Below are 26,678 nucleotides of genomic sequence, written 5' to 3'. Positions count from 1 at the left end.
GGACATGGAGTGAGAAAGCCCAAGTACACCCGAGCCCTTCCAGAAAGGGGGCGTGGTCAGACACAGCTCATTTACATATCTAAAGCTACAGACCCAGAAACAGCCTCTTCTGACCAGGGCAGAAATAGAGGGGTTTATAGGCATGATCAAATACAGGATAAGAGTGGGGTTTAGCAAGAAGCTTCACACACATGTTTTAAGGTCCTCTAATACTTATTTACACTGGTTGAAAGGGGGGATAAATGTGACCACTAAAGTTCTGTCTTCCTCACAGGTACCTTCAGTATGTTTTAAGCACTGTCTGACTAATTTAAAAGCCATATTAGCTCCCAACCAGACCACACCGGTGCCCTTGTCATTTCTAATATCTTCAAAAATGTCCTTATTCTGAGTCTTTGATCTGTATTTAGGTCGGTGCCTCACTGTTTGCCAGTAACATTGGCAGTGGACATTTCATCGGCCTTGCAGGGTCAGGAGCTGCTGCAGGAATTGGAGCTATTGCATATGAGTGGAATGTGAGACATTTAACACTCATATTATTCTCTTAACACTTGCTTTCATATTTTAAAAGAGAGGAAGTAGAATTTAGAGTCTAAAGTTGGTATTTGATCATCCACAGGGTATGCTGATGGTGCTGCTGCTGGGGTGGCTCTTCCTGCCCATTTACATCACGTCTGGGGTAGAGCTTGAATACATGAAATATCACACTTGTTCACATGCATCATTTTGTTCATTCAAACCTTTTTTCTTTTTCTTTTTTCCTCCCCCAGGTTACAACCATGCCAGAGTATTTGCAGAGGCGGTTTGGTGGCAGAAGAACACAGTTATTTATAACCGTTTTGTACTTGTTCATCTACATTTTCACAAAGATATCGGTATGACACAAACCCACCATAATCTTTACACTATGTGCATGTGTGTTGTATGCTGTTTTCTTTACCTTTTATCTACAACATATGTGTCCCGTGTGTATGTTTATCTGTGTAGGTGGACATGTACGCAGGTGCTCTTTTTATTCAGCTGGCTTTGAAATGGAACATCTACCTGTCTGTGATCTTGCTGCTGTCAGTCACAGCTGTCTACACTGTAGCAGGTGATCTTTCTTCTTGTCGCGCCCTTTAAAAACGTTTCTGCAGCTTACAGATATGAGTGATGTGTTTTATTCTATTGCTAGTCTTTGACTTTGTTTTGTGTCTCAGGTGGTCTGGCTGCAGTTATCTACACAGATGCTGCTCAAACGGTGATCATGCTGGCAGGATCTCTCACCCTCATGGGCTTCAGTGAGTCGAACATGACAGATGAACATTATACACCGCCGTTAACAGCAGCTTGTAGTCCAGCTTATGTGACCCTGATGTTTTCATTGCTTAGGCTTTGCCGAAGTCGGAGGCTGGAATGCTCTAATGGAAGGATACTTTAAGGCCATCCCTTCGATCCGTGTCCCAAACTCAACCTGTGGTCTCCCACGAGACGACGCCTTCCACATCTTCAGAGACCCGGTTAACTCAGACCTGCCCTGGCCTGGAGTCATCATTGGCATGTCCGTCCCCTCCATGTGGTACTGGTGTTCAGATCAGGTGATGTAGTAAAAAAAAAAAAAAAAGGAAAACAATTTTTTAAGAACTTTTTCCTACAAATGGAACAAAGACCTGGATATGCCAACATAGACATACCATATTAGGTCTACTAATATTTAAAATATCCTGAAGTTTTTTTGTGCTGTTGCTGGTCGGTTGCACTTAGTTAACCCAGGTTTATGATTATAAGATATTGACCTGCTACGTTACAGATCACTTTAAAATAAAAGATTGAGCCAATGATGTTAACAGGAAAATCTTTACTTGGAAAGTTGTACAAGTGAGAATTAAGCCATTCTCTTAAAGACCGTTGAACAACCATACGTCTTTTTGCTGACCTTCGAGTCGCCCCATTGGCCTTTGTAACAAATGCACATTTAAGGCACTTCCACATTGACTTGATTTCACACATCTGTGTCTTAAGTTTATTTTTTGAGTCCAGCCTTTATTTTAAATGGTCACACAGTGTTTTTCTTTGCATAGCAACCAAACATGACACAACTCATGGTTTCAAAGAGCATTTCCTGTCTTCTCAGAAACAAACTTTTGCACGTGAAACCTTTACCCCTTGATACCTGCCAGGTGTCTTAGTGATAACAATATGATTCATGATAATTACATTCCTTCTGACTCATACTAAATGTGCCGCTGCTTGAATAAACTTATGCTCCTCTGCATGTCTTTATAACTCATTAACCGGCAGTTCGAGAAAGTTCACTGAAGAGTGGCTGCGTGCTTGTGTGTTTCTCTGCAGGTGATTGTGCAGCGATCCCTGGCTGCAAAAAACCTGAGCCATGCAAAAGGTGGCTCACTCATGGCTGCATATCTCAAGATTCTGCCTTTCTTCGCCATCATGCTGCCTGGCATGATTAGCAGGATACTTTACACAGGTAAGACATGCATGTCTCATTCAGTAGAACCAGAATCCATCCAATAGATGTATCCTTAATGTTACTTCTGTGAAATAGAAAAGTGATGCAGTTTTACAGACAGGACGTACTGATTCTCAAGTGTTTCATTGATATCCTGCAGATGATGTGGCGTGTGCAGACCCTGAGCAGTGTAAACAGATTTGTGGAAACCCAGTGGGTTGTTCAGACACCGCCTACGTCAGGCTGGTGATGGAGCTGCTGCCTGCAGGTGGGAAACTTTCCCCTTTCTTTCACCTCTTGTCCGACATTTTGAGCTCTGTTTTTTGTGTGTAAGACGATCTCCTTGATTTTCCTTCCAGGGCTGCGAGGTTTGATGATGGCTGTAATGATTGCTGCCCTCATGTCCTCGCTGACCTCCATCTTTAACAGCTCCAGCACAATTTTCACTATGGATCTGTGGAAGAGTGTCAGGACCAGTGCCTCTGAGTGGGAGCTTATGCTTGTGGGCAGGTTTGTGACCTTTTTGGTGTTTTAATTGAGCGAAGAACAATAACAGACTGAGACATTTCAGCCAAAATGCTTAAAAAGAAAGAATACTGGAGTCTGATGTTTCCAAAAAACAGCTGAAACTGTCAAGGCAATCACATTTATAAAAATGTTCACAAGATTTTCATTCCATATAACTAGGACCTTTATTCAGTTTTCAAATATTTCTTTATGTGTTTGAGGGGCGGACATGTGAGGGAGAAGCCACAGGTCGGATTTGAACCCGGGGCCGTCTGCTAGGAGGACCAGGGTTAGGATTAGGCATAGCATGGAGTGAAATCTAACAGCTAGGTCACTTGTGGTTGCAGCTGTGGCTCAGTTGGTAGACTTAGTGGTGTCCTGACCAGAAGGTTGGTGGTTTGATCCCCAGGCCTTGCAGCTACTGCATGTCTTTTGGCAAGACACTTAACCTAAAGTTGCTCCCATTGCTTCATCTGTGGCGTATCAATGTGAATGAATGGGATAAGATACTTTGGAGTGAATATAGATGAGGTTTATTTTCCCTTCAGGGTGTTTGTACTGGTGCTGGTGGTGGTGTCGGTGCTGTGGATTCCCGTCGTCCAGGCCAGTCAGGGGGGTCAACTCTTTATCTACATCCAGTCCATCAGCACCTATCTGCAGCCTCCGGTCTCCATCATCTTCCTCTTGGGCTGCTTCTGGAAGAGGACCAATGAGAAGGTGGTTTACAAACTGACAAATCTGCTTTAGAAAGATAAATGTACTTTATTGATCCCAGGCTGGGAAACTGTGGCGTTACAGCACCAGGACACCAAACACAAAATGTTAGTAACAGAACAATATAATATGGAATGCAATGTAGAAAAGCACTAAAAATGTACAAACATATAAAACACAAGAATAATATGTACATGATTTAACTTCAACATTTCAACTAATCAATAATGTGAGAACTTAACATTTGTAAGTCATGTTTAACTGAATGTAAATGGAGTAGATGAAAATAAATTACTCAAGAGTGAAATACTTATTTTGCTCTTCCGTCCTCGTCCTCTCCAGGGTGCATTCTGGGGTCTTACTATTGGCCTGACGATTGGCTGCATCCGCATGTTATTGGACTTTATTTATCCTGCGCCCCTGTGCTACGAGGAGGACAACAGGCCAGGGGTGTTAAAGTACGTCCATTACCTGTACTTCTCCATGCTGCTGTCATTCATCACTGTGGTTGTGGTGGTGATCATCAGCCTGGCTACAGAGGGGCCCAAACCTGAACAGGTGAGCATCAGGTCAAAGTTTGAAAACAGGGAATATAAAGACCACTGATTCTGATGGAGAAACTCAATTTTGAGTTTGCTAACCAGTCCCCTGCCTAACAAAAAGATCGTAATGGTTCCTCCTCCTCTGATCTGAAGCACCTGTGGGTGTTAATAACACCTCAGAGTACCTTAAAGCCAAGTTTGCATTTGACTGATTTAAGACCTTAACCAAATGTTTCACACTTTAGGCCATTCAAAAACTTAATCTACAGGAGGACGTATCTATTCATCCCAGATCTTTCATCGTCACTTCTGTCTTGCAGATTAGCCGTCTCACCTGGTTCACAAGGTTTGACCCAGTAGAGCCCAAAGAGCAGGTCTTAGTGGAGCAGAGTAAAACCATCCCAGAAGTGATAACTACTCAGATAAATGGGACGGACCTCACAGGACAAGATCAGGAGAGGTCAGATGGAAAAGGCTCTCATCCAAGAAAAGGTGGGTCACTGTTTCTGTCTCACTTTCACACTCTGAGGCAGAGCTTCCTGTTCACACACCCTCTCCTCCTCCTGAACTCTTCAGACTCTTCCTCCTCCACGCCCAGCGTCCAGAGCCAGTCCAGGCTGATTAGCGCCCTCTACTGGTTGTGTGGGATGAAGCGAGGGGACGAGGGAGGTGAAAATCCAGCAGCTCCTGTGGTAACCGTACAGACGATCTCCTCTCTGGAAGAAAATCCCCGAATGCGACTCATCGTCAACGTTAACCTCCTCATTTGTCTCAGCGTGATCTGCTTTATGATTGGCTATTGGGGCTGAAGGCAGGTTATGACACGTGTGTATGTTTTGGTTACAGATATTTACACTTTATTTTTGACTTTATTATGCCCCTTAAACAGACTCAATAAAAGAGATACATCCAAACAATGAGGTGACCCTCTTTACAACACAGATTTGCATGATTTTTTTTTTTTTACTTGCAAATAAAATCTTCTGAGAAATTGTTCTTCTATCAAGTAAAATTCTACAATATTGATGCATCACAAGAAGACCTTGGCTGCTAACCTTGTACACTTAAAGCTTCAGGTTAAAAGCTCAATTTGTATTGTTTAAAAATAAAATAAAAAAAGGAAGTGAAAGTACTGCTATTTAACAGACTATAATCATGTTTGGTATTTAACCTTTGTATATAGAGCTTGAATAAACTTGAAAATATATCTCAGCATAAGAACTTATATTGACATAAGGGGATGATGAGAAAAGCTGACAACAGTGTACAATATTAAACAATCTTTAATAAATGGTAGAGCTGCATTGTATGATGCATTAAAAGCCAACATTAAAATGAGAACAAATCAAAAGACGATCAAAGAGCTGGAAAATAAACCCACCCCAAACAGGCTGAAGATTGTCGGCCGTAGGAAAAAAAAAAAAAAAAACACAAACAAGAATTTAATGTTTTAATTACTTGGCAGTTTTTGGTCACAGCTGCAAACTTTAAACTTTTACATTTCTTTTTAAAAAAATCCCTTCAAAGGAGGAAAGCTAACACTTGGGCTGTTTCAGGTCTTCAGAAATAGAATATAATTTAGATCAAATTCAACCCCCTGGATTAATAGAAGGAAATTCCCTGAATTACCAGAAATGACAGCGTGTCTGTGGAGCAGGTGACACCTCTGGGAGACTCCTGCACTTTCATATTGCACTCGTGACAAAAAACTTGGTCATCAACATCCACATTAGAAGCCTTAGCAGCTCTTGATTGAAATTAAATTTCCTTTGGCCCACTTGCATTTCTTTGGTCCTTTAATTTTGCACATTTAGTGCGATGCTGGAGTGTGTGGTGAAATCGGAAAAGTTTGGCCTTTTGAATCTGAGGAGGGAATTATTTTTGAAAATCCCAGAAAGTGATTCTGTTTCACTCTGGAGTCTCATTATCATCAGAGACTGGCTAACACTTAAACATCTCCATACGTCATCAACTCTGACTTGGTACTGAGAGCAGATTTACAGACTGACTCAAAACAAACTCACAGATTTGAACCTGTAGCATTAACAGCCAGATTCACTGATGCTCTCGGAGTGCGACCCCTGCGTACTCATTTATTTATTAAGGATAAATTCACCTCAGGACTAGTGAGGCTCTGCAGCCCAAACAACAGGGGTTTGATGTGAAATCTGAAGCCCATCAGGAGTTTTGTTACATGAAGTTTCAGGTTTAAAGTCTCAGCAAAAACAGAAGAAAATGTAGCTGTTGCGTCCCCAGAAAGCAGCCTGGCATTATGGGAGTTTCGAGATTGAGCTGAGGTTTGAGTTACCTCTCTGAAATTTGATTCTAAACATGTAAAACTTCTCTGCTGTCCACCCTGGAGGGAGGAGGGTTGATATGTTCTTTCTCACAGCGCGGTGCTCTCGTTCTGGATCGGGTCTGTGGCGGTGGCGACTGCAGCAGGCTCTTGACCAGCAGAGCTCTCCTCTTCTTGGTCAACAATCACCCCCGGGATGAGGGCTCGACCAATACCCTTTAGGACAAGGCCTCCGTCTGTGCACGACATTAGGGGGGACAGGTCAGATAAGTAAATATATTCAGAGAATCAAACGTACACTGTTTCTACGTGGGAGCACAAACGACACCTTTACACACTCAGTAAGACACCAAGGACTGATCTTTGTTTGAATCTTGTTGAAGAAGCAAAGATTACAGTTAAGCCACTTTTTTACGTATCGATGCAGGGGTTTTTTTTTGAGGGAGAATCCTTGGTGTTTTAATCTGTTAGTGCAACGTTTTCTGCATAGACCTGTTACAGAAGTGCACACAGATGGTTAAGAGGCATGTTAGTTATCATAAAAAACTATTAGCAGGCAAAAAGCAGTCAGTTAGTTCTGGCGCACGAAAAGGTTAATGTAACGGGGAGATGCATACAAAGAATGTATACAGTATGTTTAAAACCCACTATAGCACACAAAAGGAGCAAACAAGCACATCTTGTTTCCCTTCAACACACAGACAGACATGCAGTGGACACAGAAGCAAGACCAAAAGCATCAGCCAATCAAATCCTTACCATTACCTGCCTTGCAAAGCTCATCTTATAGGCAGGCCGGCAGTTCAGACATCTGCAATATTTACACATTTCCTGTCATGCATCAGATCACCAAAATAAATGTGTGAAGCTCTATGATACAGTGAAACCAAAAGCAGGAGAACTTCAAAGAGCAACGCCCTGAGAGGAAGCAGAGATCACTAAATACTGACTATCAGAAGAAGACCAGCGAGTTTAACGCCAAGGTACAAACATCTCTAAAGATGTTTGTTTTATATAGATGAGGATTTATTACACCTGAAGTTACAACCTCAAAACAAAGCAAACATTAACAACAAATGATATAATGAAGTACATAATTCCTTTTATGTAAAATGATACATCTTTGTTACCGCAACAATAAAAACATCAGACTTTACAATCCAGGACGTTCATTTGACAGATGTTAGCAGTAGTTACTTTAAGAGAAGTTCAACTTATAATTCATCAAAGTGTTTGTTGATTTAAATATGATTAGTTGAGCGACAGACTTTTTTTTTTTTTTTTTCATTTTATTTTTGAAGGAGTGGGGCGGGGTAGGGAGGACCTGGAGCTGTGGACTGGTCTGTTGGATGGAGGCGTGAAGGGCTTTCTGTTCTGAGCTACTATGTCTTGTCTTTAGCTCGTAATGACATTACTTTAGAGAAGTTACATGTTTGTTTCTTTCATCCCTTACTCATCTAAGAGTTTACTCTGAAACTCATAATCATACATAATAATAATAATCATACAGGACGTTCACAAATAAACACGTGTAAAAGAGTTGTGCTTTTTTTTTTGAGTGCATTCAAACGTTCTACTTAACAAAAGTTAGCTTTACTCATTACTCAGAGTCTTTATGTGTTATGATACTTGAGACTATTTTGTATTCAGCCTATTTCTACAGAAGCATTGAGAGCCAGGCTTTGGGGCCCAGAGAAAACTGACTGTTTACCTGTTATGATCTTGGAGGCGGAGCTGAAGAAGCCATCACCGTCCTCGCCGGCTGTAGGTTGTGGCGGAGGCGGCAGGCTGGGTCGGGGCTTTGGCTTGGGAGCCGGTCTGGAGGGTCGAGGGAGGGACCCAGAGTGGTGGAACGACAGCGGGGTGGCGTGCGGAGCATCGTGAGGTGGAGTGTCTGGAGGGGTGGGAGTGCTGGGGGGAGAGGGCTCAGACTCCACCTGAGCCTGGTGGGCTTGAGGAGGCTGCGGAGGAGGGTGGCTCGGGGCGTGGATTATGTTGTCTTTGCTCGGGTGGCGCCTGGGAGTGATGGGTGGGTGATGAGTGGAGCCGGGGGTCTGGGTGTTGCTTGGCTGGGAGACAAAGGGGCTGGCCTGTCTGGGCGGGGCGGGGGCTTGCTTCTTGGTGCCTTCAAAATCAAAACATAGTTATATTAAATAAATCAGTGTTTTCAAGATGAGCTTGGAAAACTTGGACAGACGCGGGGGAAATAGAACAAAAATAAAGAGGTATATCTTGTGACAGTCACATCCTAATAATGGTCTTTTTAGATGAAATTAGTCTATCTAGTTATATGCTTTATTTCTCTATATAAGTGTTTTAGTTGAAATAAAACACTCTACAAAAAATGAAATAAATTAAATTGTATGTTTAATTTTTTATATTTTGCATTGTTATGTACAAGAAATTTGAGGACAAAAAAAAAAAAAGGTCCCCTGGCAGAGGCTAATGCTCTGGGGGTCCTTGGCATTGAACCCCTGATATAAAAGGGATAAACGCTTATAATCAAAACAGAAATACACATCTCTCACCTCTACGAACCATGTGTGGACTCGGACCCCTCGACCCACCCTGAGAGTGAGGGGTTCCCACAGAAAGATGGACTGAACCATTCCTCTGAGGAGGAGGGGTGGACATCAGCTCACGGGCCGGGCTGTGAAAATACAAACAAATCAAAATCTTAAACCATTAACATTTCATTCATGCTCAAGGTTTACCAAGTTGTGCATCACTGGAAGAAAAAGCATGCGAACTATTAAACTGTGATTCAGAGGAAAGTAATCATGTTAAATGAAGGTTATCGCACAAGAAAAAAAATCCAAAGAACGTTTTAATGATAATACTGAGACAAGGATGCAAAATCAGTTTGTGCAGAAAAAGTGTGACATGCAAAATCAGACATCGCCACAATGCAGTCGCTTAGACTGCAGCGCTTACAGGCGAGGATGAGGAAGGAGAGCATAAATGTATTTATAGACTTCAGTCAAACATTACAACAAGCAGGACGAAGGAAACGAAGCCTTACATGATTTTTGCTGCAACACAGACTTAGTTAAAAAAGAAGCCAAATTTAGAGTCTGGGACGTAGAGGACGCTGTTGTATTTCATGACGTTCAACATGTGATCAGTTTACTGATGGACCAATCAAACACATGACAAACATTAGGCGGGTAGACGAGCTCCAGATTGGCTGATTGGCTGCGAGCAGGCGGTGGAGAATTGTTGCTACCTCAGCTCGCTCCTCCTTACCTGCTCTCCTCTGCGCTGAGCTGCGTTACAACCTGAGGTTTCACTGTGGCTACCTGGACCCCACCTCCCACACCACCACCACCACCACCTCCTCCACCCAGGCCAGTCTGCTCGGCCTCTGCAGCCGGGGACAAGGCCTGGGGTTGGGGCTCAGGCTGGGCATGACCCCAGGCTTCCAGATGGGGCAGTGGGGGTTGGAAGGTGGGTGAGGTTAGCTGTGGCTGCTTTCTATTAACAGTGTTGGCTCTACGGGGAGCAGGGTCCGGCTTTTTGTTAACAGGGCTAGGGAGGGGGGGAGGGGGGGGAGAGGGGAGAGAGTTCAGGAGGGCAAACCACAAGTTGTCAAACAGAATGAAGGAGAGCAAGAGACCGCGAGACCAAAACAAAAACAGAGACAGACAGAGAGAGATTCTGAAGGAGACAGAATAAGGTTGCGACTTCCTTTAGCTCAGTTTCAGAAAAGGACTCAAAGCCTCTTTTAAAATAAAACAACTTTGCTCGGTGACATCTCTGCAAGGACAAGCAGAAACAGATACCACACGGTACACACAAATGCAACAGAGGAAGCCCACACAAAACATAAAAACCAGCAACCTACACGCAAAGTCCTATGCTTTAATTGGAAACAAAGAGAACACAAAAGTACAGAGGAGTGACAAGAAGAACATAGCTCCAGACAAAATTAGTCAATGTTCAAAGTGGTTTTGTTTCAATTAAAGAGAACTCAGTACCATCCTCGTAAGAAAAAGTAACTACTATTAACAGAAACAAAACAGAAATGTGGAGCAGAGATAACACAGCATTATTCCCTTCTTTTACTTCAAAGTGACTGGATTCATGGAAGCTACATCGGACTATGGCACAGCTTTGAAGTCTGGACTGGGCAGATCTTCAGTGGGCGTTTCAGTGACTGTGATGGACTCGTTAGCCACTACATAGAGCGCAGACACCGCCGGGCCCCGCGACTCCTGCCTGCCCAGAGTCTTGGGACGTGACGGGAGCGTGAGCGGCAGGCTGAGGCTGAGGTTGGGGCGAGACAGGTACCTGTCTTTACGGGGGGTGTGACTGTCCCCGTCCTGCCCCGTCAGGCTGCCGGGACGTTTCCTCTCCGAGCTGGATTCAGGGTCTGGGGTGGCGGGATGGGAGGGCATGGAAAACATGCCGGAAACGTTGAAGTCCACCTCTGGAAGGAAGTGGGTGGGGAGCAAAAAGAGGAGAGGTTACAATAATCATAACTTTATTTATTTAGAACTTTATGCAAAATGGTTACAAACAAATAAAAGCAACAAACTTACTGACAAACTTAAAAAACAACCACTTCCATCAACAAACCTGACATTCAGCTCTGCTAATTCTCTGACTTTTTATGTTCCATTTGTCTAAAACTTCAAAACATGTGTTTATATCTAGCTCTAATTATGTTTACATTTTATTTTTGGCTTTTAGTAAGAAAACAGAGAGACAGAGGGGAATGACATGCAGGAAAAGAGCCACAGGCTGGACTCAAACCCGGCATATTGCATCAATATAGTTGTATATTTGTGAGCTACAATTACACTATCTGACTGGAAGCTACGTTTCTCTCAGACTAGTAAAACTACTTTTACAGCAATTAGTGCTTTCTAAATGTCCGTGTTGGAGGACATGCACAGGTATGTTAAAGGAAAATGTTTCAGAGACGGAATAAAAGGTAAGACGGACAGAAACAATTTACAAGAACCTTCAACACATTAAATATTCACGGTGGAGTTTAAATGAAACTTTAAATACTGTGGGAAACTCCCCTAATCCTCCTGCTGTCTTCCCCTCTCTCTCTCTTTGTCCGTCTTGTTTACATCAGTTTTGATCGGCTAGAAACAGAACAGAACCATATCAAACAGAACACACAGATGTTTTACCTTCGGGGAAGAACCAGTCAGCATGCTGGATTATGGGCTCGATGATGGCGACCACATGGACAGACGTAGCTGCTGCCATCTCTGCCAAAGTCCTGAACACGACATGAAGCTTTATTAACAACAGCATCACTCTGGACGCAGACGTTTCATTCAAAATGACTGCGCACACAGTTCTCACCCTTCAGTCTTTGCCCAGAGCAAATTGGGTCCCAGGACTATGGCGATGTTGCTGGGTGTCATCTTATTAACGTCGCTGTCCTGAGCCAGTTTAGCCAGAAACTTCACCAGATACCTGCAACAGAGAGTTTCTTTAAAGATCTTTTAGCTGCTGTCTGAAACTGTTTTTCACTACAGGCTTGTTAGCACATTGATAGTCTGATCCAGCACGTTGCTAATTGTTGATCATGTGACCACACTGAAAGCTGTCAGACGTTTGACACGAGTTTTAATTGCTTTTTAATGAAACTGTTGTGTTTACAGGACTTCTAAGAGGCCTAATTTGTTAAAGAATAACATCTTTCACATTACAAAAAGGAAAGGTTAATCCAACATAAAGGTCATCTTGGTGGGTCACGATCTCAGGCTGGTAACACTTGTCCAAATCTAGGCAGAAGTCAAAGTCTTAAAGGAGCCTTTTAACACAAGAGCATTTCCAGACAGGCTGCCACTGAAAGCTTCCTGAGCTGCCTGTTGTGGGAGAATGTTTCCTCTCAGACAAGAGAAGTGGGGGGCGTGTCTCAGGAGGGAAGAAAGGAAAAATTCGGCCTTTTCTTTATTTACTCATGCAGCGCATACCAACAATTACAAGGAATGTTGTGCATGTGGGAAAACACCAAGGGTTTTCAGTTGGCTTCACGCAAACTAGCAGGACAAGTCTTTTTTTTTTTTTTTTTTTGATTTGTTAAATCTGCTGTGGAAATGATAGAAGTACAAAAGTGGAACAGAAACTCGTACTAAAAGAGTCGAAGATGCGCTTACCTGAGGTTTGCTTTGTGAGCCTTTGGTAAACGGTCACATGTCACCCACAAGGCCTGAAGCCTCTTGTCAGAGTCAGACACACTGAAAACACACACAGAAATATCTGCCTATTACATGAGTACCAGAATATCGAAGACAACCAAAATGCTAAATGTTCATGTCATGCCAAATGAGTCGACATTAAAAGACTTGTGTCGGTGTGTCTTCTTACTTGGAGGCCTGCAGCCACTCGTCGTACGAACCAAAAGTCATCAGAGGTTCAGGAAGTTCCCTGAGGTAAGACTTCAGGGCTCCTGTGTTTGAAAAAAACAGCTATGAGGAAATGATCTGCTGCGGAAGCTTTTTGCTTTTATCTTTTTAGGACATGTAGAAGAAGAGGCGTTACCGGCCACAGCGTGGGGATCAGAGTAGAACTCCTCAAGCTGAGAGGTGGAGCAGTCCAGTGCTGCTTTGAGCTTCTTCAGTTTTGAAGCTCCAGCAGCTATTCTGAAGAGACCCTGCAGAAAAAAACACAGAGGAAAAGGTGACTGAACGCCGCTTCCTCTGACAGGTAGATGTGACTGGTTTCAATCCTGAAATCAAGGAAGAGAAAAAGGAGATGTAGCTCTTTCAGGATGAGAAGCAGACAGACGGCTAGTTCTGTTTCCTTTAAAAAAAATTGTTTTTTAAAAAGTGTTACACTGTGCTGTCATGGGGAGGCAAGTATACAGCTGAACTTAAGGCGCGTCACAGTGAACATGCTGATGGGTTACAGACACGGTGCTTATCCCTGCAGCGCTAAGGCAAACTGACAAGATGTTTCCAGACTGTACGTGCCATCCTCCCTCGAGAACATGTTTCATGAGAACAAACATTTCTGCTCAAATAACCCTTCAACTCTGCCCCACTGTTCCAGATAGTCTCCACCATACCTCCTCCTTCATGCCGGTCTCCAGCAGCATCATGACGCAGGCCTCGAGGGGCAGAGCGATCTCCCTGTTACTCCTCTTCAGGTGCTCCTCCAGAGCCGTGCCGAACGCTGGCTTCTCCATCCACGAGTCTAGGAGAAATCAGTATGTGAAAGCATTTTTTAAATGTGTCTATCAACCAGTTATCCAGTTATGAATATGTATGAATGTCAAAATAAGCCACATATCTACTCGTATATACTGATATACTGATTTTGCTCAATTTGGATCAAAATCTCTGCTGTCTGTTTTGATTTATTTATATGCACTTTGTATATCATCAATGAGTACTAGCTCTTAAAATATAGACTAATGACATGAATTTAAAGGGTATTTAGTTTGTTATGTTTGTGTCTTGCTGTTCACCTTGTTGTATTTGGATCGTCGGTATAGCTGCCTCCAGAGCTGCCAGAGACCTCCTGTGGTAGTCCGCCTGGGACTCTAGTAACTGGAAAATAAAAGTTATTCATTGAAACATTTGCATATCATGAAGCAGGCATTTGCACTGCTTGACCAAATAAAACTGTTATAATTGAATTTGCATGACATTTCCATCCTTCTTCCAGGTCATTTCCTCTAAACAGAGTTGCACCCACCATGACATAATAACGTGCATAATCTCCCTCTTTGGAAGCAAAGTTGTACATGTCTGCAGAGAGCTGGTCCTGCAGGATGGAAAAATGAATATAAATTACCATTCATATTAAGCACTATACAACCTTAAGCCTCCTTCTTTAGTCTACACAGAAACTTTCATTAGGACAAAGATGAGCTCCAGATGACAAAGCAATGACCTTCAATGACATGATCCAAATTATGTGCACAGCATGTTTGTTGCTGATCCTCTCCTGGAACAAGGCTTTCTTTGTTCATTGACGTCAAAGCACAGTGAATAACATATTTGTGTCTGTAAAATAATAAAAAAAAGAAAGAAAAAAAAGAAAACCCACCTTGCATATTTCTACTTTGTTGAGGGCCTCATCCAGCTCGTCTTTGAGGGAATCGACCTTAGATGTCATCGCCTGGTTGTTGGATTTAGTTGCTTGGTACCATCTGCAAGAAATGATTAAGAGACTTGTGCAGTAAGAGACTATTTGGTTAATGAAGCTGCCATTTTTAATGATGCATCATTTTGCAGTGTTTTGGAACAATGATCAGATATGCACAAAAGGAAAGGGCTGCAATAAAACGTATACAAATAAAAAATATCAAGGACACGTGAAGTCCAAACACACCTACCTCGTCTTAGCCGAGTCGTAGTCCAGAACCAATTTGGCCAGTTGTTTTCTCTGTTTAAGTATATTTGGAATCTCCAACTGAAAGAGAAAAGATGATCACAGTACGATGCCATGCAACACATTTCCTTGGAGAACATTTTCTATCACACAGATACTGCAAACAAAGTGTCCAAAAACCATGAGATTTATCACCCAGCCAGTTTATAGAGAGCCTGTTCAGTTTGAATGTATGTGCTCAAAAGGTCCTCTTCTACACATTAAAGGACACATACATGGACTATACTGTGTTTGCTGCAAAATAAGAACGGCTGGGTTGTTGTGTTTTGTTTTGTTTACCTCTGCCAGCTGGTTGAGCGGTTCCAGGATGTCTCTCTCGATCTGGACTTCATGCTGCATCAGCTCAGACGCTAACCTGCTCTCTGCCTCCCCACAAACATCCATCATCTTACTGCACACACACACACACACACACACACACACACACACACACACACACACACACACACACACACACACACACACACACACACACACACACACACACACACACACACACACACACACACACACACACACACACACACACACACACACACACACACACACACACACACACACACACACACACAGAATGTAAGCAAGTATGACCACTATTACGTCCTCTCAGTGGTTAAAAAGGACAGACACACGTTCGAGGTAAGGCGCCTGTACACATTCACTAAATCACAACTTTTTACATTGTATCTTTGTTCAGCACATTCATCAGCGTTGTCTCGTGACAGTCTGACCCTGTACAGCTGAAACTTGATGCCCATGTAATATAAACGTTGAGTTCACTGTTGCGTCTCACCCAATCAGACTCTCGTCTCCCAGCTGAGTTCCTCCCTCCTGCATGGTCTGCGACAGCGCTGTCAGAGGAAGCTTTTTCTGCAGGCAAACAGGCCATGATGAGTTAAACTAAGAATGGGCAACAGGTATGTAAAAACAGAGTAAGAGAATAAATACAGAAATATATATTTCTCTAGCAGTTATGTCAGTCTCATTGTGAGTGATTTAAAGGCAGGGACATTTGTGTTATGGGGAGAGACATTTGTGAGAGTGAAGCTGGCACGAGGCCAGCGCTGAATACTTTCCTCCTGAGTCTCTGTCCTATCAGCGTGTTACATAACTGGAGATGCTACGTGTTCCTAGCACAAGATAGCAGCTCCCTGTTAATACTGACAATGCTTTTACTCAGTTACTCAAAACCATGATAGACCAGAATCTGTCCGAGGGACTCTGAAAGCAAAATAAAACATCTCCACATGCAGTCGAAATTAGAAGCACTCGAAAGAGTATTGTTGTTACAATATCAGAAAGTAAAGCTTCGATGTGTCAAACCGTATGGACTCCTGTTTAGATACCAGCACAACAAACAGATGTTCTAGACACCCAGTGTTGGCTCATTTCTTGTTTTCACTTATCAGAAAATACAAACGCCTGCACATCGCCTATTTTTTTGGAACTGAAGTGTCGATGGATTCATTTCTCTCCTAATCACCTGTCTTATGAAGACAATGTCACTTTTTGATCCTAGCACTCCCAAAAATCTCAGAGATTGTTTTGAAAGACGTGACTTGATATCAAGTATCATCATATTGAAAATCGTGAGAAGCAACCCACAGGTGATTAGAAAAAAAAAAAAAAAAAAGGTTATGGCGGCACAGCTGGAGATAAGTCAGAGAAATGGAGTGCTTCTTACATGTCTCTTATCTGTGTCTGTGCCCAGCTGACCCTGCAGACACGACACCAGCCTCTTGTGCGTGTTGTGCGACACCAAGCGCACCAGCTCCATCCGCCTCTCGATCTGTGAGCGCAGAAAAGACAGAAATGACATGAAAATCACAAACGCACAAAAAGACGGCCAGGATGACGGAAACACGTCGCCCTGTGAAATAACAGACAACTTTTTCCTGTTTGACTAAAACTACTGATCAAACACAGAAGCTGCTCTTTAACACATCCATCTGTGAACTCCCCACCCTGCTCCTGTTATCGGTTTGTCTCAGCGTTATGACAAACACCGGCTGATCAATCGGGGTCTACACTGAGAGCAGGGGTGACATCTTCTTTTCTCACATGTAAAAAATGATGATCAATGAGAACAGAAAGGATCATTGTGACTGAAGGTGACCTGATCGAACAGTTGTCCATCGAGACAACTTCCTGTTTGAATGCTTGAACTGAAAGTCTTTCACAGCCTGTTTTCTGAAGCATGCTGTGCTTTCAGGATGATTCTCTTCCTGTGGACGTCAATCAGAGAAGCATCCGTCAAACTTTCTCTCTCTTAGCTTTTTATTACACCCGAGCTCAGTGTTTCTGCAAACATTAAAACATCCATCCTTTTGATCGGAGGCTGAGCACAGAACACGTTCACCTTTTTTTAATCGTAAGTACTGTACAGCCTTGTTTCCCAGAAAAAGCAGAATATTAAAAAAACAATAATAATGAAGTGGTGTCATTGCTGAGAAAAGCCTGTGACGATTATTAAACCACTTTTAAAATCATCTCATCAACATAGCAGCCTTCACAGCCATTAAGAGCATTAGTCGGCCCTGCTATTTAATGACGTGAGCCTGCGAGCGCAAACAAGCTACAACCACACAGACCAGAGGGCCTTTTTGAGCTGAGCACAGACTTCTTTGATCTGTGTGTCCTTGAATGCACCTTCACTAAGAGACTTCGTGACCATGTGGTAATGTAACTCTGAACAGGGTCCAGTTTCAACCCCTTCCTGTGGATGTCCATATGTAATATGTATGTAATGTAACTGAAATGAACTGAAGAGAAAGTTGTCAAAGCTTAAAGCTAAAGAAGGGGAAGATTTTTGGTCATAAAAATGACTTACACGTGTACAGGACAAGATCAGCAGAGTGGTTAATAGTCCGAATGTCAGAATAGACACATCCTGAGTTCTTCACAGCAGCTTTAATAAAAAAAAAAATCTCAACCGTGGCAGTATTTATAAAAGTGAAACGTTAACAATAGTCCATGCAAAGTTCATAGATGTGATCAGAAGCTGCCCAGCTGTCATTTACTCACTTCCTCTTCCTGTGTCAGTGTAAACATCCAGATGTATCACCGCATCATTTGCTGTCTGATTCCCATCTCGCGCTCTTGCCCCTTCCTTTACTTTTATCCTTGCTAATTTGCTGTTCTCTGTACGCCATGCTTGCGATCTTTAACACACATCCTGCAGATGTTTGCTCCATGCCAAACCACAGCTAGAACCGACTTCCTCGCCTGGATCCAATTGATTTGCTCAACATTCAGCTGATCCCCCGATCTGAATAATGCATGACAGTTCTATTTGGAGGATCCAGACATCAAAATGATCAGTGCCAAGACAGAAAAAAGAGATCTGAGTGAATGCAGCTTGGGCAGTATGATGTGCCTGATAGTGGCAGATCCCGTTAGTCTCAAAAACAGTTCAACTTTGGGCTGCATATCAGAAAAGCGATCAGTCCAAAAATGGCAAATCGTCAGTCGGAACACTGTGGGAGGGGTTTGGGAAGAGAAGGAAGCCGTGCAGTTTGTGTTAAAAGTGACATCTACTCTGAAAGAAGCATAGTATACCTTTAATCATAAAGTTCAACATATCATTTAGTAGTTTTGCTGCGCTCACAAGAAGAGAGCTCGCCTGGTGGAGAGAAACTAAATGATGGAAAAAGACACAGAAACACCCTGAAAAACCTGAAATCATAGAGCTGAAAAAAAAAAACCCCTCCTCAATCGTGCACACAGACAAGCGAACACACACTTCAACAATGAGCAGATCAGAGACTATCCCCTCTGGCCTGCCTCTCCACTAACGAAGCCGTCCAAAGGTTTACAAGCTAGTAACTGGACTCTTTTTTTCCAGGCGGCAATGAAAACAGTGAGCAGAGCGAGCTCAACCTCTGACCTGCCACAGCAGAACATGTGGAATGCTTGGTGAGTCACAGAGGAACCCGGTGGGTGGATTCTGTTTTGTTTTCTGGCTCTCAGCTGCTGCTGCTTTGGCTGACTGTCGAGCTGGTTCACTGACAGGCTGACGAGATGACCTTGTTGGCAGGATAGCTCATGACGCCACAGAAACAGGATTCAAGTGCAACGATTGTCCTTACACTCCTGTTTGTTTGAAGGGAAAGTATGTGTACAAGCGTATGAGCGGATGGAAAATATGTGTATTTTTGTTCCAGTTGAGTACCAGTGTCATGACTATGTTAAATATGGAGGTTACCCAGGAGCCTGTTGGGTTTCCTTTGGTTAACTTAGCTTGGCATAAAGACTGAAAACCCTGTCTAAAGGAGAAAACCTATTTACTATATCAACTTATTAATAAGCACATTATCCCACTGATTGTTTAATTGTTTTTCCAGTTAAAGTGCTCAAGATTTTTAGTCCTAAAAGATTATTTATGAGAGATTAAAAATGTACCTCCAGCCCTGTCTGTTCACTTACTAAAGGTACTCCCACCCTATCAGGGACCTTTAGGCAATAAAATAAAGACTCAAGGGACTGCACAATCCCAATGATGCCTTTATGCCCTACTGATAAGTTGTATAACCTACCTTATGGCCCTTAGCTCCCACCTTCAAAAAGACATGGGCTTCATACACGCAGGCTCTGGGTAGAGACAACGGTTCACTTTGCTTGTTTGGTTCGGATCACGTTCTCACCTACAGCAGAACAAACTCTGGTGCTACTGGAAGCGAACCCAGAGCCCCAGTTTTTAAGCGGACCAGAGTTCAGTTTTGTCTCGGTCCGCACCAGAGTTTGTTTGAGTAATCACACCCACCACCCCAAACCCAACAGACAATCTGAAGAAGTGCAGATTGTTTTGTTAGGTGTCAATGCACTAATATTGTCCTTGAAAAACTCCAGGAAGAAAAAAAGGAACCAGCAGGGAAATTGTTGTTGTTGTTGTTTTGTTCTAAATATTTAAGGATGTGGCCCATGAATTAGCTTTAGACTTTGCAAGAGCCAGCTCCATAAAGAGCTTACATTCACAATGTGTTCATCTCATTTTAATGGCAACAAAATCAAGCTGCTGTTCTCAACAATAAGCCACCCTGCAAGTTTTTACTTATCTCACTAGCTGGCTAGCTGTCACATACTTGCTTAGCATACAGTTTACAAGACGAGTACATTTCAGGCTTCATAACAGAGCTCAACAATGACCATCTATGGCTCTGGGCCTAGCAGTAAAAGTCCTCATTGAAATCCTCCATGGATATTTTACTATACATTAATATCACTATTTTTCAGCCTTGGTCCAAGCCAACACAACAATCACAACTGTTATAGAGAAAAATTAAAGGGACATTTACTTCTGAAAACAAACTGTAGTTTCTGTAAAAGTTATGTTTTACTCAAATAGTGAGGCACTGTATGGGACCAGGTCCAGCCCGACTCCCTCCCCCGTACGAGGCCTGCAGTGTAATCCAGTCTGTGAGCCTCCTCAACTCTCCCACTGAGGCAGGACGTGTCAGAACAAGAAACATGTCTCAACTACAGCAAAAGAGCTGTGGAAAAACAGAGGAGAATAATACTACCACACCACGGAAATCATAGTGTCAAATTTCAGGTTCAGAAAATGGGGTGTGGGGAGGGGGAAAGGAAAAACTTTTCCCATCAAGGGTCATTAAATTGAAAAAAAAAAAAAACCAGATTCACTGCTCCATGTGAGCTGCACATTTTAGGGAGACGACCCTAATTATGTTGACTATCTGAAAAATGACAAAAGGCCACACCACGGATTCTGACAGACAACATCGAGCTCAAGTTGTTGTTATCACGCCAAAAAGCCACTTCCACCATGAACGCCTGACAATCACATTCCTCATTGAGAGCTGGAGCTAAAGGAATGTCAAACGCTGCACAAAGCTCCTGTCGTTCAGGACCAAAGAGCAGAGAAAGTGTTCGCTGGCTGGCAGGGCTGGGGAAGGTTTTGTGCTGGGGTTTTGGCAGCACTTATTGCATATACAACTAAATATAACTATGAGCCTTGTATAATGATGAACAGAAATGCTTTTGATCTCAAGATTTCCTTTCTTCCAATCAGAAATGATCATCTTGCTTACAAAACTGTTGTGTTATTGTGTGTTTGTGTGTGTGGGTTCATAGTTCACTGCTGCATGTCATAAAACTATGAGTGTGACCGAGCGAGTGATTTAAACCTCACCCTTCCACAAAAGCTTCTTCTGTTAACACGCTCGGCCTTTTTTAGTCTCTCTTGTATTTCTTGCAGTGATCTCATAGCTTTACTTGCAGAGTACCCCCATCCCCCAACACACACACACACACACACACACCACACACACACACACTTTATGCAGTGTACACCCTGTATGATTTGAAGATAGCAGAACATTGCCAGGATTCGCCCTAAATGGAAAACCATAAGGTTGTAGAGTCTTTACTGAATGAAAGACTCCCTGGTTGTGTTTTATTGCCAGCAGTAGTTGTAGTTAAAAAACTGAAGTGGGACTTGGCATCGAACAGCTGCAGCGGCCTGATAGCTCAACAGCCTTTCAGACACTTCACTATTTTACTCCAGAAATAGCTTCTCAAAAGACGTCTTCTTAAACCAGAGTACTGTTGTTTCAAATCGTGTGGAGAAAGTTGTGAACAGGACCTACAGTGACCCTCCTAATGGGTGATGTGGCATTTTTGCATGAAACTACTCAGGAAGTGACGAGCAAACCATGTCCAGCATTTGAGGACATTTTACTTCCAACTTTTTTAAAATCGATCTTTTTTCTTGCAAAAAAACAAACGTAATGCTCCTTTAATTCTAACCTATGTTTTCTGCAAACCAAGAGAGATGCAGTGTGTGTATGAAGCCCTCCTGAAAGACGGTGATCACACAAAAAGAGAAAAAAACATATTCACCTGGAGGAGGTCATCACTCAGCACTTCAGTTTTCTCTGCCCTGAAACAAACAGGAAGTCAAAGGTCAATACTGACTAATTAAAAACCCACCTTCAGCACACAGAAACAACACAAAACCAGAAACATTCGTGCAATAGAACACAATCTGAGGATGTGAGCGTCTGGGCGTCTGTATACGCCAGTATTAAGCCGTTGTGGAGTCAGTATGATTGTGTTCAGGCGTGATGATGTCACACTCTTCTGCAACACAAACGTCGTATTTCAACCAAACAAGACAGAAGAGAACTTCGAAATCACAAAGTGTACACGATAAGAATCCAAATGTGTTTTTACGTGACACACCAGCTCATAATGTGAACATGTCTCGGGATGCATCAATCACTGGTCACCATTTGTGCACAAGTTCTTAACATGTGTGTGCAAACAGACGAGCCCTGAGGCTGTTTTCCGTGACAGACCTGCTGGATTCCTGCAGTCTGCTCGAACACACACTTCCTGTTGTGTCATCTCCGCCTTGTTATGGCAACAAGGCGAAGGTGTGTGCATCGGAGGGGAGCAAGGAGTCGCAAAGAGGCTTGTAGATGTCTGAAACACACTGCTCATGGTGGGGGGGGAATAACTTCTTAAAAATGTTAAAAAAAGAGCCAAAAATAATCTCCCAGAATAAAAGATACAGAACGCGTTTATGAGGCTCAATTAGCTCAACCTCTCATCTCACATGTTTCAGGTCATTTGTGACTTAATCCTCGGTTTGGATCTGCAAGCGAGCTCATCACTCAGCCCGTCGATATCTCCCAAGCACACCAACGCACACGAGGACTGCATCTAGACACAAGAATCCCAGGAGCTCTCTTCCCGAGCAGGCCCACACTATAGATCCAAACCTCACAGGGATCAATTAACCCTCACCCACACTCTGCCATTACCTAATAGTAGTGTAAGTAACACCCTACAGAGACAGGCTTACCTCACTATGCCAGAAATATCCTCAATGTTAAAGTCAAACGTCCCCAGCAGAAAGAAACATGCTGTTTTTTTTAGTTAAGCAGTATGAGTGTTCTTTTGACACGAATAATTAAAGGCAAAACATGATGACGTGAAAATCCTTAATTATAAGGTAGAGAGTGGGTGGAGGGGGGTTAAAGTTACAGATAACAGAATAACCTTTGAAAGCAGAGTTTAAAGCCAAAAGCGGAAAACATGATTTAAGTCTCATGACTGTGAAGAATATAAATCATGACTATAATTGAATTTTGAACTGTTAGTTTAAACAAAAACAAAAAAACGACACCGCCTTGATTCAGACTCAGATTCAGGAAGGAATGAGGCGCTGCTCTCGTGGCGACCAGCAGCCGGTGTTTCGTGTTATTTGTCTGTTTGAAGAATGTTTCAGGGATTAGTGCGTGTCTGATTCAATCCCTTTATAATCTTCATTTTTTAACCGTTTCATTTAGATTTTGAAGTGATGTCGTCCTTGTGTTTCTTGTCTTCTGCGCGCTCCGACGGCAAAAAAAAAACATTTCCACTTGTGGGACAAAAAAAAATAATCTGAAAAGAAAAATGCAGACAAACTCCTGCATACTTTTTAAATTACACAAACCCGTTTGTGGTAATGTTTCTGTACGGAAACGTTGCATGAAATACGATCTGCAGCCCGAATACCTTCACACTGATCCATACGATCCCATTACACATTAGGCTTCACTCTGAGGGAGAATGTTTAGATTCCTATCAATATTAAATTAGCATTGATTTGACTGGAGCAAAGCTTGGCTCAGCTCTTGTTCTCAAAATAAACTCCCACAATGCTGGAACCCAGACCTCGACAGAAAACTTGAAACAAAGCAACAAAGAAAGACGAGAGAGAGCAGAAACTGTGTGATGTGTTCATGGACTTTTAAAACTAACGTCGACACGTACATAGTTTGTTTCTCGTGTTTTTATAGGATTAAAGTTTCATGAAGTCTTTCTGTGTTAGATTATCTCTGCAAATTGCTCCAGTGGTATGCACTGACTCACAAACAATGCAACCCTGCAAGATTACACAACGCTGCAACTAAATCAAGCTGCTTCCCCTTCATTAATCACATGTAAATCAAAGTGGCTTTTCTTCTTTAAAAACACCCCTTCGTGCAATGCGTGACGTCCCCATCCCTCCGCTGTGTCCCCATCAACAACTGTGGAAATGCTTACTCCACAAAAAAACAACCGCCATGCCGGACTCTTCCTGCGCCAAACAGAGAACCAAAACAACTCTCGCTGAGATCAGAGTGAAAGAGATAAAATGTCAATAAAGGGCTATAGAGGTCAACCCTCTTCAGCCAGTGATCATTCCTTTGGCGTTTTTGTGTGGGAGCGTGTGACTGAGATAAATCTACGCCTTTAAGAGACTAACCAACTGTCTTCTTCTCAATTGTGGCTTTACATGGATTAGGAGAAAAAAAGTTTTGTTAAGAAAACACTTGTCAAAATGATCGATACACCAATTCTTTTTGATTGAGTTTAAAACGATACAGTCGCCCTTATTATTACCTTTTTTTTAAGGGGGGGGGGGGGGGGGGGGGTTCGAAGCAACAGGTCGGATTCGAACCTGGGACACTGACATCGAGGACCACAGCCAGTGCATAAAGTGACAGGTGCACAGTAGAGAAATTAAAGCAAACTTCTGCACTCTGTCTAAAACAATAAAATGCGACCAAAGACTTTGTGCAATGGAGAAAACTCTAATTCAATAATTGGAAACAACAGGTGTTGATATTGTTTGATTATATTTAGTATCCTAATCAAGTTTAAAACTCTAGAGTCAGTGACAACCCGAGCTGTGAAACTTTTAAATGGATATAAAAGAAAAACAATCTGCATTCGAGTAAGAAATCTGGTCAGAACTTCGATCAATTGTCGAGAAAAAGTAGTTAAAAAATGATACATTCGTGTTTTCTTTTTTGAAGGATTCCATGAGTAAATCAACTGAGTGCCTGTAGTGATCCTTAACTGCACAGTTTCCCATCAGCTCTCCTTACACTGAAAACAATGCTGCAGATCTGAACCATTTATTCATCGAAAGTCACAACTCCCACTCTGTTTTAGTCATGTAGTGGTAATGAGGCACCAGCGGGATTTCCTGGCATGTTAAACTGCATCCAGTCTGAACTCAAAAATACTCCTGCCTGTCAGTGAGCAAGCTGTCATTCTGCTCTGTTGGGTTTTACTGCTCTTACACAACATATGGAGGAATGTGTGGGGGAATCCAGCGGCTTCAGGGTTTTACTGGTTGGAAAGTCATTTTGGAGGAACGTTACGAGGAGAGCATCATCTGCAGACAACATTACTGTAAAAAAAAGAAAAAAAAAAGAAAAATAACTGAACATATTGTCTCAGTAGAGATGGCCACTGATAGAGAACAGGGCTGGAACCCCCCTGTGGGGACAGAGATGAAGGGAGAGGAGGGGAAGGAGATATTGTGTTTGTGTGTGTTCCTATATTAACTGTCTTTACCATCACACATCAGGAAGTGTGTGTTTGTGTGCACATGCAAGCAGCTGCAGAACTAGAAGTAGGCTAACTTTTAAATATGATCTTAAAAGGGTTCTACAAGCCCTGAATCCTGTCTTCAGGTACACTGAAAACTAGATATAATTTAACCTCAGCCCAAATCATAAGTTGATTATTTCAAGACGATGACAAGTTCTGTTTATTTTTTCTCTGAATTTGATTGTGACCACTTGCTGCATTATTGTGGTGTGTCTTTCACAATGTCTTTCTTTTTTTAATTTAAGGAGGGCGGCCGAAGGGGGAAAAAAAAGAGATTGCATGTTGTCATTTGTAGTTCAAGGGAAATTTGCTGGTCATTTAGGCCAGGAGTTCCACCAAAATATGGATGCCAGAGACTGAGGACCCATACTGTCCCTGAAGCTATAGGCATATAATGTAGGGCACAACCTCACTAATACACTAATAGGCCAATCCAAACACTATAATACAAGAATAACACAAAGGAATAGTTTCCATGTTATTGTTTTTTACAATAATTGGTAAAATATACAATTTCAAAATATCTTAAATCCCCTCCCCCCCAAACACGCCCCACTTTGGGAACCACTGACAGAGCCTATCGACTGCTTTCTTGCTTTTAATTGACGAAACGATTGTTCATCTCAAAACAGGAGCTGTATCATCAAGTCACAGACGTGTGCAGACGCAGTGTAAGGCTCCATGCAGACACAAGGGAAAAGTTAACGGGACATGCATGAAAGTTAAGTGTACTTAGAAAACTTTTGACCATGTTATTTAAAAGATATAAACGTGGCCCGGCCCATATATAGAAGACAGATGACAATGGAAAAGATAAGCACTGGGTATTTAGTCACTATAAGCAACCACCGCGTCAGATCATAAGTGCCTGCATGACTCCTACATGCAATAATATGTTCAAATCACACTCACCTTCCCACCGTCTGGTTGGCCAGTTGCTTCACGCGATTAAACTGTTTCTTCATGTTTCCTCCTCCTCTGTGTCCCCTCAAAGTCAGTCGAAGTTTGCTGCGCTCTCGTTCATCCACACTGGATCCAAAAGTTGCGCTACGTCGCAGCCATCGTGGCCGAGCTCAGAGCACTTTAACAGAGTAAAGCTCAAGTGTTTCCCTGGTTTAAAGACAGAGGAGAAAACCAGAGGCGTCAGTTGGAGCAGTCCACGACGAGCTTCTGACTCCTCATTGTCACGAAAATCTGACTTCCTACTTAACTGACTGGTGTGTGAGCAACCAGTGAGGTAGAAAGAAGGAAGTGCCTTTACTTCCCTACTGTACGCTGCACAGCTCAGTGCTGACATGTGATACCTCAGAAAGAAGGGACAGAAAGAAAAAGCGTTGACTCAGCTATTGTTCTGTCATGGCCATGGCAAAGTCATATTCATACTGGCTTACGTTTAAGTTGGCGACAAAAGTAGGTT

The 26,678-nt window shown here is 42.6% G+C and overlaps 3 protein-coding genes across 8 annotated transcripts in view; 2 read left to right on the top strand and 1 right to left on the bottom strand.

The window, feature by feature from the left end:
* The window catches only part of slc5a11 (solute carrier family 5 member 11), an 8,828-nt gene extending 3,175 nt beyond the window's left edge, over positions 1–5,653 (top strand). For all 3 annotated transcript variants that reach the window (XM_079365961.1, XM_079365962.1, XM_079365963.1), the window contains exons 4-16: positions 411–515; positions 620–679; positions 771–875; positions 988–1,093; positions 1,200–1,280; positions 1,372–1,577; positions 2,332–2,467; positions 2,610–2,717; positions 2,809–2,959; positions 3,505–3,673; positions 4,013–4,228; positions 4,533–4,704; positions 4,789–5,653. In XM_079365961.1, the coding sequence (XP_079222087.1) occupies positions 411–515; positions 620–679; positions 771–875; positions 988–1,093; positions 1,200–1,280; positions 1,372–1,577; positions 2,332–2,467; positions 2,610–2,717; positions 2,809–2,959; positions 3,505–3,673; positions 4,013–4,228; positions 4,533–4,704; positions 4,789–5,021 (1,848 nt within the window). In that variant the 3' untranslated portion in view covers positions 5,022–5,653. The remainder of the gene's footprint in view (positions 1–410; positions 516–619; positions 680–770; positions 876–987; positions 1,094–1,199; positions 1,281–1,371; positions 1,578–2,331; positions 2,468–2,609; positions 2,718–2,808; positions 2,960–3,504; positions 3,674–4,012; positions 4,229–4,532; positions 4,705–4,788) is intronic.
* Positions 1–26,678, top strand: part of grid2ipa (glutamate receptor, ionotropic, delta 2 (Grid2) interacting protein, a) — a 198,286-nt gene that overhangs the window by 34,966 nt on the left and 136,642 nt on the right. The gene's annotated exons all lie outside the window — the stretch shown is intronic.
* Positions 5,478–26,678, bottom strand: arhgap17b (Rho GTPase activating protein 17b). 4 transcript variants are annotated; one of them, XM_079365957.1, is made up of 21 exons: positions 26,174–26,678; positions 21,731–21,770; positions 16,557–16,661; positions 15,666–15,742; positions 15,152–15,263; positions 14,817–14,893; positions 14,528–14,630; positions 14,174–14,242; positions 13,944–14,025; positions 13,542–13,669; positions 13,016–13,127; positions 12,842–12,923; positions 12,631–12,711; positions 11,831–11,944; positions 11,653–11,744; positions 10,799–10,937; positions 9,755–10,036; positions 9,037–9,158; positions 8,220–8,633; positions 7,274–7,319; positions 6,609–6,744 (listed from the first exon to the last, which is right to left on the bottom strand). In XM_079365957.1, the coding sequence occupies exons 1-20, from the start codon at positions 26,224–26,226 to the stop codon at positions 7,312–7,314; spliced, it is 2,292 nt and encodes a 763-aa protein (XP_079222083.1). In that variant the 5' UTR covers positions 26,227–26,678; the 3' UTR covers positions 6,609–6,744; positions 7,274–7,311. The 4 variants fall into 4 exon arrangements, with proteins under 4 accessions (XP_079222081.1, XP_079222084.1, XP_079222083.1 ...); XM_079365956.1 differs by having other exon boundaries at positions 6,610–6,744; positions 7,268–7,319; XM_079365955.1 differs by lacking the exon at positions 7,274–7,319 and having other exon boundaries at positions 5,478–6,744.

Source organism: Symphodus melops, assembly GCF_947650265.1.
Source record: "Symphodus melops genome assembly, chromosome: 17".
Classification (NCBI taxonomy): Eukaryota; Metazoa; Chordata; class Actinopteri; order Labriformes; family Labridae; genus Symphodus; species Symphodus melops.
Note: the sequence above shows the minus strand (reverse complement) of the source record. Positions and strands in the feature narration are given on the sequence as shown.

Bases quoted from the DNA above. Each gene is read 5' to 3' on its own strand.
- arhgap17b (XM_079365955.1), bottom strand. From the start codon at position 26,226: ATGAAGAAACAGTTTAATCGCGTGAAGCAACTGGCCAACCAGACGGTG. The intron at 13,128-13,541 runs GTATGGTGGAGA...TTTTTTCTGCAG, and splicing joins AGACCGGCATGAAGGAGGAG to GGTCTCTTCAGAATAGCTGC. The intron at 12,924-13,015 runs GTAACGCCTCTT...TTTCAAACACAG, and splicing joins TGATCCCCACGCTGTGGCCG to GAGCCCTGAAGTCTTACCTC.